General features: G+C 33.4%; 5 protein-coding genes across 6 annotated transcripts; 4 read left to right on the top strand and 1 right to left on the bottom strand.

The window, feature by feature from the left end:
• The first annotated feature begins 18 nt into the window (after window positions 1-18).
• Window positions 19-5,835, top strand: LOC124439584 (uncharacterized protein C05D11.1-like). Its single transcript, XM_046989850.1, is given in 28 exon segments — window positions 19-191; window positions 404-486; window positions 681-839; window positions 913-1,068; window positions 1,134-1,187; window positions 1,281-1,403; window positions 1,478-1,618; window positions 1,700-1,849; window positions 1,851-1,903; window positions 2,071-2,173; window positions 2,286-2,360; window positions 2,476-2,586; window positions 2,657-2,800; window positions 2,879-3,064; window positions 3,144-3,246; window positions 3,324-3,454; window positions 3,582-3,700; window positions 3,772-3,833; window positions 3,921-4,006; window positions 4,073-4,230; window positions 4,320-4,497; window positions 4,571-4,620; window positions 4,695-4,788; window positions 4,929-4,976; window positions 4,978-5,046; window positions 5,118-5,161; window positions 5,228-5,383; window positions 5,452-5,835. Coding segments are annotated over 28 exon segments (3,030 nt in total). The 5' UTR covers window positions 19-49; the 3' UTR covers window positions 5,504-5,835.
• A 319-nt stretch (window positions 5,836-6,154) lies between these two features.
• LOC124439338 (protein STPG3-like) lies at window positions 6,155-7,259 on the top strand. Its single transcript, XM_046989562.1, has 5 exons — window positions 6,155-6,209; window positions 6,269-6,409; window positions 6,588-6,794; window positions 6,881-7,012; window positions 7,132-7,259. The coding sequence occupies exons 1-5, from the start codon at window positions 6,155-6,157 to the stop codon at window positions 7,257-7,259; spliced, it is 663 nt and encodes a 220-aa protein (XP_046845518.1).
• A 512-nt stretch (window positions 7,260-7,771) lies between these two features.
• LOC124439586 (synaptotagmin-C-like) lies at window positions 7,772-10,668 on the top strand. Its single transcript, XM_046989854.1, is given in 7 exon segments — window positions 7,772-8,003; window positions 8,775-9,027; window positions 9,108-9,208; window positions 9,297-9,719; window positions 9,813-9,911; window positions 9,913-9,931; window positions 10,151-10,668. Coding segments are annotated over 6 exon segments (1,185 nt in total). The 5' UTR covers window positions 7,772-8,003; window positions 8,775-8,786; the 3' UTR covers window positions 10,453-10,668.
• Window positions 10,669-11,386: 718 nt separating this feature from the next.
• On the top strand, window positions 11,387-13,051 carry LOC124439589 (apical junction component 1 homolog). Its single transcript, XM_046989857.1, has one exon. It carries the CDS (start codon window positions 11,727-11,729, stop codon window positions 12,618-12,620), a length of 894 nt encoding a protein of 297 aa, XP_046845813.1. The 5' UTR covers window positions 11,387-11,726; the 3' UTR covers window positions 12,621-13,051.
• On the bottom strand, window positions 12,902-17,090 carry LOC124439585. Of its 2 annotated transcripts, none has more exons than XM_046989851.1 (2): window positions 15,758-17,090; window positions 12,902-15,565 (listed from the first exon to the last, which is right to left on the bottom strand). In XM_046989851.1, the coding sequence occupies exon 2, from the start codon at window positions 15,103-15,105 to the stop codon at window positions 13,684-13,686; it is 1,422 nt and encodes a 473-aa protein (XP_046845807.1). In that variant the 5' UTR covers window positions 15,106-15,565; window positions 15,758-17,090; the 3' UTR covers window positions 12,902-13,683. The 2 variants fall into 2 exon arrangements, with proteins under 2 accessions (XP_046845807.1, XP_046845808.1); XM_046989852.1 differs by having other exon boundaries at window positions 15,758-17,081.
• Between the last annotated feature and the right edge of the window lie 427 nt (window positions 17,091-17,517).

Here is a 17,517-nt window from a genome sequence, read left to right as displayed (position 1 = left end):
CTTATGTAGAATATGAAATGTTGTTACCCTAAATGGAAGCATTTTAAAGATGGCAGAAAATTTTAATAAACTTTGTTCTTTTCAATTTTTACATAGTCTAACAGTAGAGAAATACCAGTCAAGGAGAACTGGAATTACAGTATGTTTTGTAGATGTACCTGGTCCTTTAGTTAATGGATATTTCACTCTCGGTAATTCACCTATACTCCTTTATAATTAACAATACCAACCACCAATATAGTGAAGGAAGTGAACCATTAAACACATGTGACGTGTTCCCAGCTTACAAGTACTACACTTCTGTAGTTCTTGTTTATTACTCTTGCTCATGTTTTTATTTTTGTATGGTAACAATAAAAACCAAGCCTTAATTATTGAACTTTATGTTATAAATTTATTTTAGCTACAGAAGCTCATGATGACGATGGCTTGCCTCATACATTGGAACATTTGGTCTTCATGGGAAGTGAAAATTATCCATTTAAGGTTCTATTAAATAAACTTTGTTTAAATGCACTTAAAAATGCTTTCAAATGTTCATTATGAATGTCTAAAAGCTGATAACGACACTATGAAAATTGAAAATGTGCCCCCAAATAGTCAACGATACTTTAATGAAAGTAGTTTACTGTACTTTTGAATGTCTTTCTCAAAAACACTAAAATTTTTGATTATGTTAGGGGATTCTGGATCTGTTTGCAAATCGTTGTTTGGCTCAAGGAACAAATGCATGGACTGACACAGATCATACCTGTTACACAATGACAACTGCTGGTAGTGAAGGATTTTTAAATCTTTTTCCTATCTATCTTGATCATATTCTCTACCCTACTTTAACTGTAAGTATATTCAATATATTTAACATTAGTTTTGGTAAATAAGCAAGAGTTTTGTAGCATACCATGTTTTTAGGAGTCCGCATATTTAACTGAGGTTCATCATATTAATGATGAAGGAGAAGATGCTGGTGTTGTTTATTGTGAAATGCAGGCACGAGAAAACACAGGAAAAAGTCGAACTCATCTCGCATTTCTTCGTAATATGTACCCTGGTTATTGTGGTTATAAGGTAAACGACAAGTGTATCTTTAAATTTTTCTTTAACCAAAAGTGACACTTCGATGCTTCAATTAGTCAGAGACTGGAGGTATAATGGGTAATCTTCGCACATCATGCAGTCATAAAAAGGTTGGGAATATTATTTACTGCATAAGATATTAGTAATTGATCTTGACAATGAATATGATAACATTTCTTTGAAGTATTTTTTTATTTTTACAGGTAGTTGACTATCATGATAAATTCTACCGCCCTGAGAATTTATGTCTTCTGATCACAGGTCAAGTACAGTCATCTGATGTGTTTGAAATAATACAAGCATTTGAGGAAAAAATACTTTCTAAAGTTAGTTGAATTTTTTTCTCGTTCATTATTCTATTAGCAACGAAGACCTTCAATCTTATCTTTGTTTTACGTAGAATACACGACCTCAACATGTTCGCCCTTGGCAAAGTTCTGTGCCTGAATTAAAGGAATCTGCTACAATAAACATTCAGTTTCCTTCTGATGATGAAGAATCAGGTCTTGCTCTTGTCGGCTACCGTGGACCTACAGCAACGGTAAGTCCGGGATGATGTTTATTGTGTGGGACCTGGGGATAATGTTGATGATGTGAATCTATTGGTTGATTTTTGATTTAGGATGATTTCGAAATTGCAGCACTCAAAGTATTAATGACTTACCTCACGGATTCTCCTGTAGCAACTTTACAACAAGTTTTGGTTGAATGTGACGATCCATACTGTAGTGATGTTGATTTTGATTTCATTGAAAATTCTGAAGGATGTGTTTTATATCATGGCGGAAAATGTTCCAATGGACAAACTAAATGATGTTATACCAAAGTATACATCTTCTTTACTTTATGTGAAACTCTAAAATGTGAAACTCAAAATTACACAAATATAAATATCTTGTGTACAAGCACCTCTAACAAAATTTTACAATTAAATTCATTTTGTAAATGGTGTTAGAAATTTGTTCACATATTTTGTCTTTTTTATTTTTGTAGAATTATTGAGGCTATTTGCGATCTTTCTGAAAACATTAATAAACTCGATATGAAGAGAATGTTGTCAATAATTCATCGAGAGATCTTAGATGCAATGGATAAGGTAAGTGAACTTTGGATATGTGTGGATCTTTGTGGATATGTGTGGATATATGTGGATATTTCATACTAATATCATGAAATAAATTCCATCAAAGAATTTCTCATTTTTTTAGATTGAAGATGACCCTCATGGTACATTTGCTGGATTTTTCATAGGAGATTTTCTTTATTCTAAACAATCTGACCAGGTATTCATTGCTGTTAGTTTGCTGTTTGTAAATTTTACCATTTATTGATTGATGTTGAAGTTAAATTAGTTGCTTTTTTCCGGTTATCATTACTGACGATAATGTAACTTTTTAGCTTTTAGAAAAAGTTGATACAATTAAACATTTAAAGAGTTTGGCTAAAGAAGATAATAAATTTTGGATTGAATTTTTACAAAGATATTTCGTCCATGCGCCATCAGTTACGGTAATTGTGTCCATGTTTTTGTCAAAATACATTAAACATTCCGTGGAGTTTAACGACTTGATCTTTAAAGGTGATTGGTGAACCAAGTTCAAAACTTATGAACGATATGTCTGAGTCAGAAAAACGTCGCGTGAAGGAACAAAAGGAGAGTCTGGGACCTAGTGGCTTAAAGGAACGTGGTGAAAGATTGATGAAGGCAAACGAGGAAAACGATGTGAGTTAAAGTTGATTTTTCTCTTTGTATAAAATTATTGCAGAGAATTCTAGCTATGTTTTGCTGTTTATTATTTAGGTTGAGCCTCCATCATCAATGATCGCTTCACTTCCAATACCTTCCATTTCCAGTATCAATTTTCATCAAGTAAAGAGCGCTAATAATTCGGGGACATTATCTGATCACATCATCGAGTCAAAATTTCAAGTTGCAAATATTCCTTATTCCTTTCAACTAGATCATATTTCTTCTTTATTTATTGAAGTGAGAGATGGACTAACTTTGTGTATTTCTGAAATAGATATTGTAGAATATTGTTTTCTTGTAAACTGTTAATGTTTAGATTACTGTGATGCTAGATACCACTCCTCTTCCTGGTCGTCTGATGGATTATCTAAGTCTCTATACAGCCGTGATTCTAGAATCTCCTGTATTGAAGAACGGAGGTGATTTTCAAACTTCTTTTAGTTCACAATGTTCATTTACTTTTTTAAGATATAATGAACTGTTTTGCGCTCTTTAGTTTTAATAACACACAAAGAGATTGTTGCTCAACTTACTGAGCATGCGCTTAATTACGATGCTTCAATTGGCCTTAATGGAAGAAGGTTCAAACCAGGCAGATTTCCACAATTTGTTGTCCTGAAGTTTAAGGTAGGTTGTTCTCCCGCGGGGGTGAGTTTTTGTTGTACGGGAGATTGATAAAGAATGTGGAAGAAAGATAACGTTGATAATGGCGTAATCGTAGCTTCCTTTTAACCAATGATTTGATCTTAATTAGATTGAAGTTGAAAAATATTTTGTGGCTGTTAACCTCCTTCGCGATCTCTTGTACAACACACAGTTTACAGAAGAAAGAATTAAAGTTATTGCTAAAAAGATGATAAAAGAAGCTACTCAGTATGTATTAATGCTGGAAGAAATAATATTTATTTGAACAATAAAACGTGTTCTTGTGTTATGTTTTGTAGATTGAAACGGAACGGAAGAGTTATAGTGAACGCCTTAACAAAAGATAGCAATTTTTCTCATCGTATGAAACACAAATGTTTTCATGATTTTTCAATTTTTCACTCCATTTAAAGTGAGGTATTATTTATCGACTGCTGTTTTTCTTCAGAAAGCCCTTACAGATATACTAATTTCATTCATCAAAAGAACTTTCTCACCAAAATACTGAATGATTTAAAAAGTGATTCTAACGAGGTAAAGACATTAAAAATACTCTCAGTAATCTTTTTATTCGCCATATTTAAAGTCTATCTTTTCCAGGTCATTAAAGATTTGTTTTCATTACGTGAAAAATTAACTCACCATAATAACATTCGTGTTCACATGGCCTGTAATGTAAATACTTTACCAGAGAAGGCGAGCGAGATATGGGAGACTGAATTCATTCCTAACTCTTGTCCATATAAAACGCAACTACAGTGTGTATTACCAGAGGATACTTTTTAAATTCCGTTTAAATCACCATTTATCCATGTTGATTCCTATGTACCCATTATGTTTGTATCAGGTTGGAGAATGTGCAAAATGTGTGCGTGTTTTTACGAGAAAATGTTGGAAGTAAAATCATTGGAGTTGGTTCTGTGGAATCATCATTTCTCATTCAATGTTGTCGTTGTATTCAAAGTTACACAGATCCAGATTTTCCCGCTATTTTAGTCTTCATTGAGTGTTTGACTGCTTTGGAGGTATGCTTTGGATGAAAAATTTATTGAGGTTTTTGCACGTTTTCATACATGGACTGCATATTTTATTACAAAGGGTCCAATGTGGCGTACTATCCGTGGGCTTGGACTCTCCTATCACTACAGGTATTTTTCACTTCATCTAAAACTCTTATAGTCCTGTTGTGTACCTCATTGTTCATCTACATCTTTGTACCCAGTATGCATTGCGATCCTGAACAAGGTCTGATGTACTTCATATTGTTTAAATCAAGTCATCCAGTTAAAGCTTATGAGAAAGCCAAAGAGATTATGGTATATAGTGTTCATAATTCTAAACGTTTATATTCCCTTGTGCCGAACTTAACTAAATTGGACACATGGAAAGCTTGAAGTTTACAAATGCAAGCAGTGAATAAATTGTTTTGTTTTTCATGTTAATTTTCCATACTTAGGACGGATATGTCACTGGTGCTGTTTCATTTGAGATAGTCCAGTTAGAAGTCTGCGATCAGTAGCGTTATATTTGAAGTCATAGGTCAAGAAGAATCAGTTGGCAATGCTGCGTATGAGGTGACGTAATGTTTTAACACGGTGACGTCATTCAACGTAGTCATACTAATGATCGACTATTCTGTGTTTAGAATCTTTTATCGCAACTGCGAAATGTTGGTCAAGATTATAACAAGTAATCTTTTCTTTTGACTTTTATGTTTTTTTTTTCACATTCACTGATTTCAGTAACTTTCTCCAGAACACTTCTTCAGAGAGTTTCCAAGGTAACACTTGATGATTTGAAAAGAGTCGGTGAAAAATATTTTAGTCGTCTGTTTAGTATGGAGAGTTCAAACTGTGCCATTTGTTGTCATCCGTCAAAAGTTGAAGAAATCCGAGCTTCATTTACACGACAGTATGTGTGTTGAGGTGTAACGTCTTGTCCAATGATGATTTCTACCAAATTTTTGTCATTTTCTGTAGGTTTGGTCGACAAATGACCGTGATTACGTCAATGGATAACGAAATGAAATAACTTTATGAGAATTTCTTCTTCAATGAAATATTTAATACAATCTAATATTTTATTATTTATTGTTCAATAATAAAGCCTCCATACGGTCAACATCAAAAATAAATAAATAATCACAATTTTTATACAAACTATAAACCTTTTGCTCAAAACCAGCTTTTTTTTCTCAGGCTGTATACTTGCTTTGAATATATTAGTGTCATATTACAACTTCGTATATTGTTACGAATAATCATTTTAATGTCGACATGGGTGAATTTCTACCATTACAACTAAATCAAAGTTATACAAGGAATTATAATTTGTTTTTTTAATAAACTGTCCTTAAGCTGAAATTATCATATGAAAAGAAAGGTATTAATTAAAATAAATAGTTACGTTGCTAAGTAAACTTACACTAATATCTTTGTTGAGAAAATAACAAAGATTAAATAATTGGTTTTCAGTGATCGTCCATAGTTCATACATATTTGAACGAGGAGAGTTTCTTTGCCAAAAGTAGACTAGATATGATAATACACCATTTGAATATAAACAGTTATACTGCTTGCCATGTGTGTAATGTATTATATCGCTTCATTACAATGTAATTATACGTTGATAAATTGTTTCTTTACGACTATTGTGTTTGAAAACTGTACTTATATTTTTTGCATGACTTATTCCAGGCAACACAACATCGACACGATACAGAGAGAAAAGAAAAAAAGTATGAAATGTGCTTCAGTCGAATTTTCTTTTTCTGCATTTAATTACGACTTATTTTAGATATGAATACGAAGGGTCATGAATTTGCGACTCTTGAACTTGGAAATCCTTCCCCTGCCGCTTATAACCCCCCAGTCAACCCTCCCAATATGACCACCCCTCCTGCATACACGATGAGACCGAAGACGTATCCCGAGAAAGGCAAGTTAATGTTTATAGCACTAAAAATATTTACTCTCTCATTACGATGTTATGGAGTGTTGGGCAAATTGACTAAAGCGCTTTACACAAGGAAAATCAAACGCTAACACATTTTTTATTTAAGAATATTTTGGATTCAAAACTTCCACGACACCAATGTTTTTTCCCTGTAAATTAGGGGGAGGGGACAGAGTTTCATGGGGAAAAGAATGGTTTGCTACAGATGATCGCTGGACAATAAGAGCGAATTTCTGCAAAGACAGTAAATGGCCTTCGCCATCTGATTACGCAACAACTTCAACGATTGGTCAATCGCTGATGACGTGTCCAACGTTTCCTTCATACAGCATTGGCAAAAGGAAAGAATTTTCACTTGTGTCTAAAGGTAACAATGGAATGTTCAGATGAAAAATTGAAGTGTAAAAAATGCATTGGGTTAATTAAACAATAGCATCTTCCTTTTTTCATCAGATGCGAAAAATTTTCCAAGTCCGCTTCGGTACAATCGTGTTCAAAGCCAGAATGCAGTGTTGACAAAATCTCCAAGTTTTACTATTGAACGTGGTCGTCGAAAAGGAACATTGCCATTTTTAACAAAGACAGGTTGATGTAATGAATAATACAGATTGTTTTAGATACACCGTAATTTCACTTACACAAATGAATCGTTTTTCAGAATAAAAAATTCCTAAACTTATCATCAATGCATTTTATATTGACAGATCATTCTCCTGGACCTGGACGCTACAATCCTAACGCATATAAGTCGAGTTCGAAGATTCGAAGACCAGCCTTTACAATTCCTAAGTCACCTAGATTGCTCGAAATTAATCGTAACTGCTCGTATTAACATCAACAACGACCTGAGGTACGGAAGAGTGAAAAATGAAATCCTTTTAAAACCTTAAAGAAGGTTGTTGGATTTTGTTTAAACTGATCTGGACATTGATAAAACATTAGCTTAATCCAATTGATCTCATCTGGTCATTAGCTTGTACATTTATTGGTCGTAAAATTATTTTACTAGTGAATTTTACTGATGTTTTTGCATGCAATGTTTTAATGTTCTCACCAAGATGTCGATTATCTATAAGTTTTCAGTTTTATTAAACTTTAACCTCGCCGATGCACGTAAGAATTATAATGAAACTGAACGGGAAAAATCAACAATAATTTCATTTCTATTACAACATTTCGTTCTGAAAGATACTGAAAATATTGAAAAGTTGTTCAAGCTGAAATTCAACTTGGTCAATGTTAACTGGCTGAAATTACCTTCATGGAAACATTTTAGTGCTAGTACAAACGGGGGCTGAAAACAATCACCTTTTAACGATATGCTTTGGTAATCATGCATTTAAACTCAAGTGTGTGCATTGAAAGGAGTTTTTTACTCTGTGGTTGTTGGTTTGTTTGATGCAAGAACTTTTCAGAGAAGAACTGATAGTCTTTATCGTGTAAACATTTTGATCATGACATAAAAGAACAATGTTTGAGGACTGCCTTGTGAGGAACAAGACCAATTTCATTATATCGTAAGTAAGTTATTTATTTGTCAAGATGGGACGCTCATAAAGAAACTCGATTCAAACAGGCAAGATAAATAGTGTATATGCTAAAATATGTTGATTTGGGATCTCCTTCATAAACAAGTTAAAGTTTCACATAAAGTATTTTATTCTTCAACAAATTATTGATGGTAAAAGTTTTTACTTCGTACATGTGTCGAAATGAATTATTCGCTATCTTAAATTTCATCACCTAAATCACATCAAAACTTATTTCCGTTACGTGTCTAGCAAGTATATGATTGTTGCTGTATTATTTAAAACAATACAATTCATTCCATGTAATTACCCTATTTTAATAATTCCAAACACATTTCGCTTTCATAAAACTTTCAGTATGTCCAAAATGTATAGGCAAACATTGAGTATAATAAAACAAGTCATGTTGTCCCAGCCAACCGTTTTAAAAATCTAACGACATGAAATTTAATTACATTATCCTTTTATTTTTATCATTTTTTCGACTTGCATACTCGGGACACCTTGCTTTGTACCATATTGTATGGATTTAGGTTTGATAAACACGATGTAAACGTAATTCTATGTTTCAATTCTCAATTATTTTTTATTAAAAATTTACATAAGCTCTGTTCACCATAAACTTACAAGGGCTGATATCCGGTGTTGCTAGGCATTACTAGTCTTTAGTTTTGAGTGATGACGATGGTAAATGAAGGGAAGCATGCAAATTTATTGTTTTAGATCATCTTATTTAAAATTAGAAAATTACGTTTCCTAACGTATGCAGGCTTTATTTTTTCACCATGTTTTTTTAACGTTCGATGTTCTAATTTTAGGGTGGAAAAATAATGACAACTTTGATCATTTTATGCGTCACGATCGTTTCTGCTGTCCTTATTGTCGTAGTTCTTATTTCATTTTTCCTGTATCGACAAAGTGGCAAATACGATGTAAAAAAGGAAAAGTTTATACCAAGTTATGACATCATTAGCGCACACTCCAATAAACTTCCTGTTGACGTTGTGGAAACAAGTGTAGGACAGGCCATTTCCCCTGCAGCTCCTACACCAACAGAATTCTTTGGTTCAAGTAATAGCTACATACATCATCGTGATATATTTTATGAAATAAATTTGTTTTCATTATAATTATTTTGTCAAATAATTTAGATACATTATCCTCTCCATCAATCAGACCTCGTCTTACAACTCTTGTGTCTCGAACATCATTAACGTCATCATGTGACGAAATTGATCCATCAATGTACGAGGTACTATAAAATTGAAAATTTGTATCCTCCATTATAAGATTTATAAACTTTAAATCCTTTCAATGATCATTTTCCATTTTTTATTTAGATCGAAACCATCGATGATAATCCATTGGAACCAGTTAAGCTAGGATCAATTCAATTCTCCTTACTTTACGATTCATTTCGAAACATTTTGACTGTGACATTACTGTCTGCCAATGATCTTGTTAAACCTAGAGATACAGAGTCTAAATATCTTGATCCATATGTGACATTGTCACTTCAGCCAGAGTACCATCATCTTTTGCAGTCTAAAGTTCAACAGAAAACAAGATCTCCAGTTTTTAATGAGAATTTCGAATTTGAAATTATGTTGTCAAATCTCGAGTCACAAACTTTGTGTTTCAGTGTGTTTAACTTTTTGACTGGTTCCCGCCATTCTGTGGTAGGTCAGGTCTCCTTGCCTTTAGCCGACTTACAGGCGTCAGTAGAACGGACATTTTCCCTGGATCTGCAGCCAACGAATCAGGTACGAATTGCCGCATTCACTTCATAATTATTGTTTCCATACTTTAATAACTTCATCATGAAACAGTTCTTCTTCTTCTCTTCACCAAAACAGCGTATGCAGCTCGGTGAAATTTTGTTTTCTCTTGGTTACTTGCGAATAGCTGGACGGTTGACGTTGATTGTGATGAAAGCTCGTAATCTACCTTCCGCAAGCGAGTGTTAAAGGAACAGGTATTTATCTATAAAGTGAATGGTTTGAACCCTGGAGTATCGTTAAATGTTTGTAGATGTTCATCGTCCACGTTAGTAGAGTTCCGAGAAGGACTGATCAACATCAACAATCCTTTCTCAGGATTCTACTAACCTGGACGATCTACATCAACAAACATGTATTTATCTTTACTTATTAATGAATCAGCTGTAGAATATGCTAATTTACTCTTCTTTTAGATGCTTATGTTAAAGTAACCCTTATTCAAAACGGACGTCGAACAAAAAAGAAAAAAACCTCGACAAAGAAAAATAAACTTAATCCTGTTTTCAACGAGGCCGTGTCATTTGACATTGCGAGCGAAAGCCTGGATACCACTGATATTTTATTGACAGTCATTCATGATTGTAAGATTATTGGTTGTGTTCTTGTTGGTGCAAACACGAACGGCAAGGAATCGGATCATTGGAGAAGAATGAAAGTTTCAGATAAACCAGTTGCAGAATGGCATGTCTTACAAGATGGAAGAAAGTATTACTGAGGTACGAGAGAAAAATGTGTGTGTGTATGATCAGAAAGAATGCCCAGGGATTTGAAACAATATGTTTTAAAACTATGAAAACCATAGTCTTCTAAAGTTTATGGTTTGAACAAAACGATAGTTAGATAGAAATTGATGGCATGAATTAACAAAAAATAATACATTATCGAATATATAAATTAAATTAGCTCTTATCGTGGATTGTAAAATTTCAAATTTCGTTGTTGCTTGTTGATTAATTAAAATATATATACTTTATATTGTTAGTTTAAAGAAAACATTAATTAGTGGTAATGCACTTACAAAGTAATCATAAATATTGGGTATCATAATTGAAAACTTTTAGTTCTTTTTATTTTTCGTGTGCATGAAAGATTAGTACTGATGATCGAGCTTTTCACCGACTCCTATAAGATCAACTATCATCCCCGGTCGAAAAACTTTTCATTGATATAGACTACTATTGAAGTGTAAGTCATGCCCTGACTTATCACCTGTCGTATGTAAAAGAGAACTTCAACACCGTTACTTTAAACATTCATCGCGCCTCTTAAGATAATTATAGACGATTTGACAAAGTAATTTATGGAGGAATGTTGAATTTTTTGAGAATTCTATTATTGGTCCCTCGTTGTTGGTTAAAATTCTTTATGTACAATGCTTAGGAAGCGGTCAGATTCTTTTCTGACCACAAAAATGTGACACACTCTCCTGCAGAGAAATTGCACGGTACAGCTAGAAGTTTCAGCTTTCCCATCAAAAATAAAACAAGTTAAATTGATATGTGTAAATGATATTATTTAAGAAACGAATTTGATCCAAACTTGTTAGTTTAAACTGAGTTAATTTGCACTCTCCGAATTAAATAAAGGACATGTACTATTAATTATTTAATGGTATTTGTAAAAGACTTTCAATTTAACATGATCTGTTACAATGTAATCAGTATGCAAGTCCCATTTGTTGTCAGAGTTAAAAAAGTAAGCCGATCTAATAATGAGTACTGACATTCAACAAAAATAGCTCAAACCGCGAACTATTTATGTGGTTACATGCCTCATTGGGTTGTATTGTAACCATGTATTCTGATTGGCTAAGAGAAGTGCTACATTTCATATCAACCAATCAAATGAGGGATATTCAATTGCCTTCATCTTTATTTAAATGATCGAGTTTGTATCATTAGTGATTCTAAACATTATCGTAAATTGTACGAATGTTTTGGAAATGTGATTGCACTTTCGTATTTCAAATATCTCCATAGGCTAAATAAAATGGCTCACTTCTCTATTCAAAATCGTCGACGAGGTAAATTAAAATGCAATTTTACTTTTGGGAAAAGAGAGAAACGGAAAAATAAAACTGAATGTGAAGAATGGAAAGGATTTGATGTCAATGAAAGATTTGCTTGCCAAAGTTCTTCATCTGATTTAACGCGACGTCTTTCAGGAGAAAGTTCTTTTAAAAATGAAAGGACTAGCAAACACACACCACAATTTGAGACATTGCCTAAGTCGAGGAAGTACGAAATTGCTCCACCTAAACCGCCACGATCGATGGAGAAAAAGATATTTATTTGTGAAAATCCCGAATGTCAGAGAAAAGAAGAATTGTTGGGAATGATTGCTGTCAATTTTAAAGCTTGTCCTGCTTGTTTTACACATTATTGTTCAACAAAATGTCGTGTTGATCATTGGCCATCGCATAAAATCATTTGTCATTATGGACGAATGAAGAGTTACATGAACGTGGTTGCAGAACTTTGTCTAAGTGAAGTATTAGTTCAAACTCAGTTATCTAGTTTGGCTTTTACTGGGTTTTATAGCAAAGGTCGTGGTTGTGTCATGTTGGTGTTTGCAAGTGTTGAAGATGCTAGATTATTTATTGACGATAAAATCAGTCAAAAACCAACATACTCTTCTTTAGATGATATAGAAAAATCAGGAGTGAGAAGTAATCATCAGAGAAATTTAGTCCGTTTAATAAAACATTACAATCCTGAGAATGAATTCATTTTGAACGTTGCTATAGTTGCAGAACGTCATTTTATTTCAACGCAAGTGGTACCAAGAAATAAAGATCCTTCTTTAATAGAACAGTTTGTGATTCCTCTCTTTGGACAGAAAGAAGGGAGCTTGAGCAAGGCTTCTCGTAGACTTACGCTATAGAAGGATTCTCGCATTTGACGGAGGTAAGTATTCCCTATTTCTAAGGAAAGAAAATGTTTTCTCTTGTACATAGTCGATCATAAATGACGTTTCTTGCAAAGGATAGTAGAAACTCGCTCTATAATGGAAAGATTTGGAAGATCATTTTAATGTCAATTTACGGATGTCTTGTTAGCCAAACCACTATCTCCCTTGAGATATTGTATACAGAATATTGATGGTCGTGAAAATTAATGACAAATATTCCTATTGATATTGTGTTTGTTTCATGTTCTCTATCGTTAACGAAAATTGTGTTTATTTATTTGCATATTTTTTGATGAATTAATATTTAATACATGTATCCTCTCATTTACATACATAAAAACGACATACGACAATGTTTCATCAATATTGCATTTGATATTAAATATCGCAGTTATAAAATTGTACAAAGTTCAGTAATAATTAACTTTCGGGAATAACTGTGTTCAAGTGCTTGAACCATTGTGCAAAAAGTTAACGGGGCAGTTAGTATACTTATTTATGTACATCCACATACCTACATTGTTCTCTAAAGTGTTCTGGTAAATCCTGTTTAAACATTTCCCTAAGGAAAATTATACGACAAATTTCTTCAATTATAAAGTCTTATAAACTCATGCTAACGAGTTTCTTCGTGATCAATTTCCTAGGGTTGCCTGGCAACAATAATGCCTTCACGATGTTCCACGAAACTATACGTTAGTTTCATATCCCAGCACGATTGAAGAATGTTTGTTAAAAATTCCCCTACCAACATCTCCAATTAAAACATCTTTTAAATTGCAAAGTAGAATTTCACACATGTGGAGATTGCATTCACGGCAGTCGATGGAGGTTTTATAATGTACAACTAAAGATAAAAACCTTGAGACGTCACCACATACTGCTGAGAAAATTAATTTCCATTTTTTTCAAGCAGATTAAATTTTGTTCTCCCAGGAGACACCTGCTCGTAGACATCAACGTCCTTCTTGGAGTAAACTCATCAGACTAAAATAATTTTACAACAGTATCTTTACGTGATTTTTTCACAGTAATCTCATTCTTTTTCTTTACTTTGGTTAAAATCTCCAAACTTTGAGAAAAGATTTCTGTAACCAGATGAACTCACGCTTCTCTCATCTTCGATTATATTCTTTGATCTTCCAGTATCACTTAAACGTCGTCGTGGACTGTCTGGATCCGATGAAGAATCAGAATACAACCGACGTGTTGTTGGACGAAAATATCGTTTTCCTTTGGATGGTGGTGGTGAGGGGATGTTGTAGGACATTTCCGAATCAGCGTCACTACTGTAATCGTGATCACTGATTATCCCACTCTTGACAGCGACAACCTTACCATTGTGACGATTACTTATGTTATTTTTATAACCAGAGCGTGATTGTTTACCATGTGACGGTTTGTCGACATTCATATTGTCTTTAACATGGTCCGTTGAAATCGCTTGCTTTCCACCGACATATTCATCATCAGAAATATGGAATTTTTCCGACAACTTTATGCCGTGTCGAGGATTTTTCAAGGGACTGGGCAACTCGGAGTCATCATGAGTTGGAGTCAATAAAGGAGTTGATAATGTATCACGTGACACTACTGTGGTGTCATAAGTTGAAAAGCTATGATGAAACTGGGCTTTAGTTGTGCCAATTTTTGATGTGTCCGGTATTTCTTTGCATTCACGGTCCTCTGTTTGGTGAGCAACATTTCGTTTGTTGCCTATAAATTCATGGTTTATATGACCATTGATTGATCGTCCACAGTCCGTCTTATTTTGCCTTACATTAAATACGTTAGACGGACTTTTTATTTTATTCATTGTTTGTGTATCGCTTGATAATGATTTTGAAACGTCAGACAATGGAGGGTTACGAACGTCGTCTTGTTGTTGATCGATGACGTCATCTTGCTGATGACTGATGACGTCATTTTGCCGGTAATTGGTGACGTCATATGACCGTTGAGGATTGCCGACTTCAGTATTTGGAGAGTTATCAAAAATTTCAAAGTCATCAGAAAAATTTTTACTTCGTCTCTTTATTTTCCCTGTTATTGGTAAATTCCCTTTATGAACAAATAAATCCTCTTCGGCATTGTCATAATCTGATGGCATTTCTAGGAATTTCACTTGAATGATTTTAATCTTGGTGACCTTTTTCATCTTGGAATTTAATTTTGGTGATGAGAAGGAAAGTTGTTTTTCAAAATTTTTCTTAGGACAATTTCTAGAAGTGTCTTCATGACAAGTTGTGAAGATATTTGGAACAGATGTTGATTTGATGTTCACCATGTTGACATTGTCCAAATGGGAATATGAAGATGAAACTTTATCAAGATCTGTGTTAGACTTGGATTTCTTTTGATCTCTAGGTTCATGAGAATTAATGTCAATTTCACTAGGAGTACCAGGGTTAACTTCTTTCTCACATGACAAGTGAATCATTGAAGAATCTTCTTGCATAGAAACAAATTTATCTTTAAAAGTCTCTGGATTTGATTTGTGTGGGATGATGTTGTGGACTTGATTATATCAGATGATAACACAGGCACAACATTTCTGGTATCTGTACAATCTTCTGTGTCGGTTTTTTTATCATTCTGTTCTAGTAGAGATTTATCTGAATGTCTATTGAGTAATATGGAATCCTTCAAGTCAACACTATTTCTGCTCATTGAACTAATATTTTGTGTAATTAAAGCATCAGGATGAGAATCATACATATTTTCCTTGAAGTCTGGACTATGTGAATCTAATTCCTCATCAAAATCATCAATGTGCACATTAGGTATTGACTCATTTTCCTCAGTTGTAACAACTTTTGCAGTTATATTGTTCTCTTTTCTTTCAACTGCTGTTTGCAACTGAGTATGTTTGCCTTCATTTTCAAACATTCCAGGTTGTTGTGCAGATAACACGCCATCTACATGGATCAAACAATTAACTCAATGTTATTTTTATAAATATAGATTTCTTTCATAAAAAAATAAATGAAAAGTCTGCCAATATGGTGTATTTTATGTATAGAGTATAGAGTTGATGTGCTTTTAAGATTATGATATAATTGTAATAAATTATTAACTGGAGCTAGTGAAAAGACATATTTTCTGCTCACCAAATGTTGTATTGGTAAATGAACAGTTTCATCCCGTTGAACAATCTTTTTATCCTTAATATCTTCATCACGAACAAGCAATGCTTTGTTGTAGTCATGAGACCCTTCATCAAATATGGCACCTTCCACTTGCTTGAAAAGGCCTTCATCTTTCAAAGCACTTGTTACGACATTGATGTCAAAGTTCCTTTTCCCTGTGAATTGCTTCTCTTCAGACTTGTGATTATTAGTCAATTGATGAAGTGCATAAGAATTTGCAGTCTCTGGCCTAGATTCTTCATGATGTATATTATTTTTGTATTATTTCCAACTTGATCATCACCTTCACTACATGCACTTCCATATTTTTGGAATTGACTTTTTCTTTGCTGACTAGTTTTAATGGTATTGGCATCATTAATGATATTGATAGGAATGATAGTTTCTTGTGAAGTAGTTGAAAATTTTGCCTCATTCTCACTCTTCTTTTGCTCTACTCTATTTGATACGAAGTTGTGATGATTGATTGATTTTTCTATTTTCTTTTCACAAGTACCATAATTTGTGTAAGATTTTTCTTCAAACAATTCATTGCAATTTTCTGTTTCAACTTTCAATGTTTCCTCATCAGGAAATTCTTCACCTTCTTCAATAATCAATGGCAGTTTTTTAGTTAAGATCTCAACATCATCAAAATTTGAGCTTTTTGGTGGAATACTATCAACCTCAGTCTTTATTGATACGTTTGTCTTTTCAACAAGTGAATCGTCAAGCATTGAGACATCGTAATGGATCCGGACTTCGCCATCAATAATCTCATAGCTCGTTTGACTGCGAAAGTTAGGCTTCTTCAATGAATCTGTATTCGTGATTTTTTTCCGAAATGTTCTAGCAATTCTTGCATTATTTCTTGTTCCAACATGTTCAACAGATTTTTTCTCTTTCTCCTTGTTTAACTTATAATAAACAAAACCAGCAAACACAGCCAACAACGTCCATAAAAATATCCAAAACGGTAGTGAAATGACATCCCTTTCCTTTTCGGAACCATCAGTTCCTGCTTGACCACTTTCACGAGTCATGTTTCTTGTTTTTAAGCCTGCGTTATTTGAGAGTCGGATTCCTCCATGTAATTTACTTTAAAATTTTGTATATTGATATGGCGATTGAAATTCCGCATTTAATTTGCAATGCGACAAAATAGTTTTTTCTAAATTCAAAATAATTCACGAACTTTGGAGTTGCTACAAATATTTTGCCATGTTACGGATATAAAAAACATACGAACAAAGTTTGTAAACGCCACATCGCATTTCTTCGCTCTATCGTCACTTGGAATGTTTACATTAACAACTGCCAATCAAATAATGGCTTCACCTCTAAAATGAATATTTCATCTCCATTATAGACGTTCGCTTTGTTATTTAATGTTGAAAAACGTAGGCTTCAATATTAGATTGATTTTCAAAAGAAAATATTTGCAATTGTCAAAATAAACGAAGCGTTTTGCTGCACTGAGAAAAAACAATATTCAACGTTTTCCATGTCAAAGTAGGTCAATTTTACACATCTTAATAATTATTGACTTTTGTACTTCTTTACATGTTGATTAGCGACTTTTCAAAACTCTTTTTTGTGTTATTTTAACTTTCACTAGTTATTAATCAAAAACACTTACATATTTTCATCAATTATGCATAAACTCTTCTTTGCAGGTGTTCAAATTAATGTACTTTTTTCGTCAAGCACCAGCAACTAAATTGCTCCAATAAATTGCTTAA

The sequence above is a fragment of the Xenia sp. Carnegie-2017 genome, unplaced genomic scaffold (genome assembly GCF_021976095.1).
Source record: "Xenia sp. Carnegie-2017 unplaced genomic scaffold, XeniaSp_v1 HiC_scaffold_19, whole genome shotgun sequence".
NCBI classification, from domain to species: domain Eukaryota; kingdom Metazoa; phylum Cnidaria; class Anthozoa; order Malacalcyonacea; family Xeniidae; genus Xenia; species Xenia sp. Carnegie-2017.
The sequence above is the reverse complement of the archived record's forward strand: the minus strand, read 5'-3'. Positions and strand labels throughout refer to the sequence as shown.

What these genes read in the sequence shown, in the direction of transcription:
- LOC124439585 (XM_046989851.1), bottom strand. Translation starts at nt 15,105, where the DNA reads ATGCAAGAAGATTCTTCAATGATTCACTTGTCATGTGAGAAAGAAGTT.
- LOC124439338 (XM_046989562.1), top strand. Translation starts at nt 6,155, where the DNA reads ATGACTTATTCCAGGCAACACAACATCGACACGATACAGAGAGAAAAG. An exon ending in ACAGAGAGAAAAGAAAAAAA is followed by an intron (nt 6,210 to 6,268) that starts GTATGAAATGTG and finishes GACTTATTTTAG; the next exon opens with ATATGAATACGAAGGGTCAT. An exon ending in GCCATTTTTAACAAAGACAG is followed by an intron (nt 7,013 to 7,131) that starts GTTGATGTAATG and finishes TTATATTGACAG; the next exon opens with ATCATTCTCCTGGACCTGGA.
- LOC124439589 (XM_046989857.1), top strand. Translation starts at nt 11,727, where the DNA reads ATGGCTCACTTCTCTATTCAAAATCGTCGACGAGGTAAATTAAAATGC.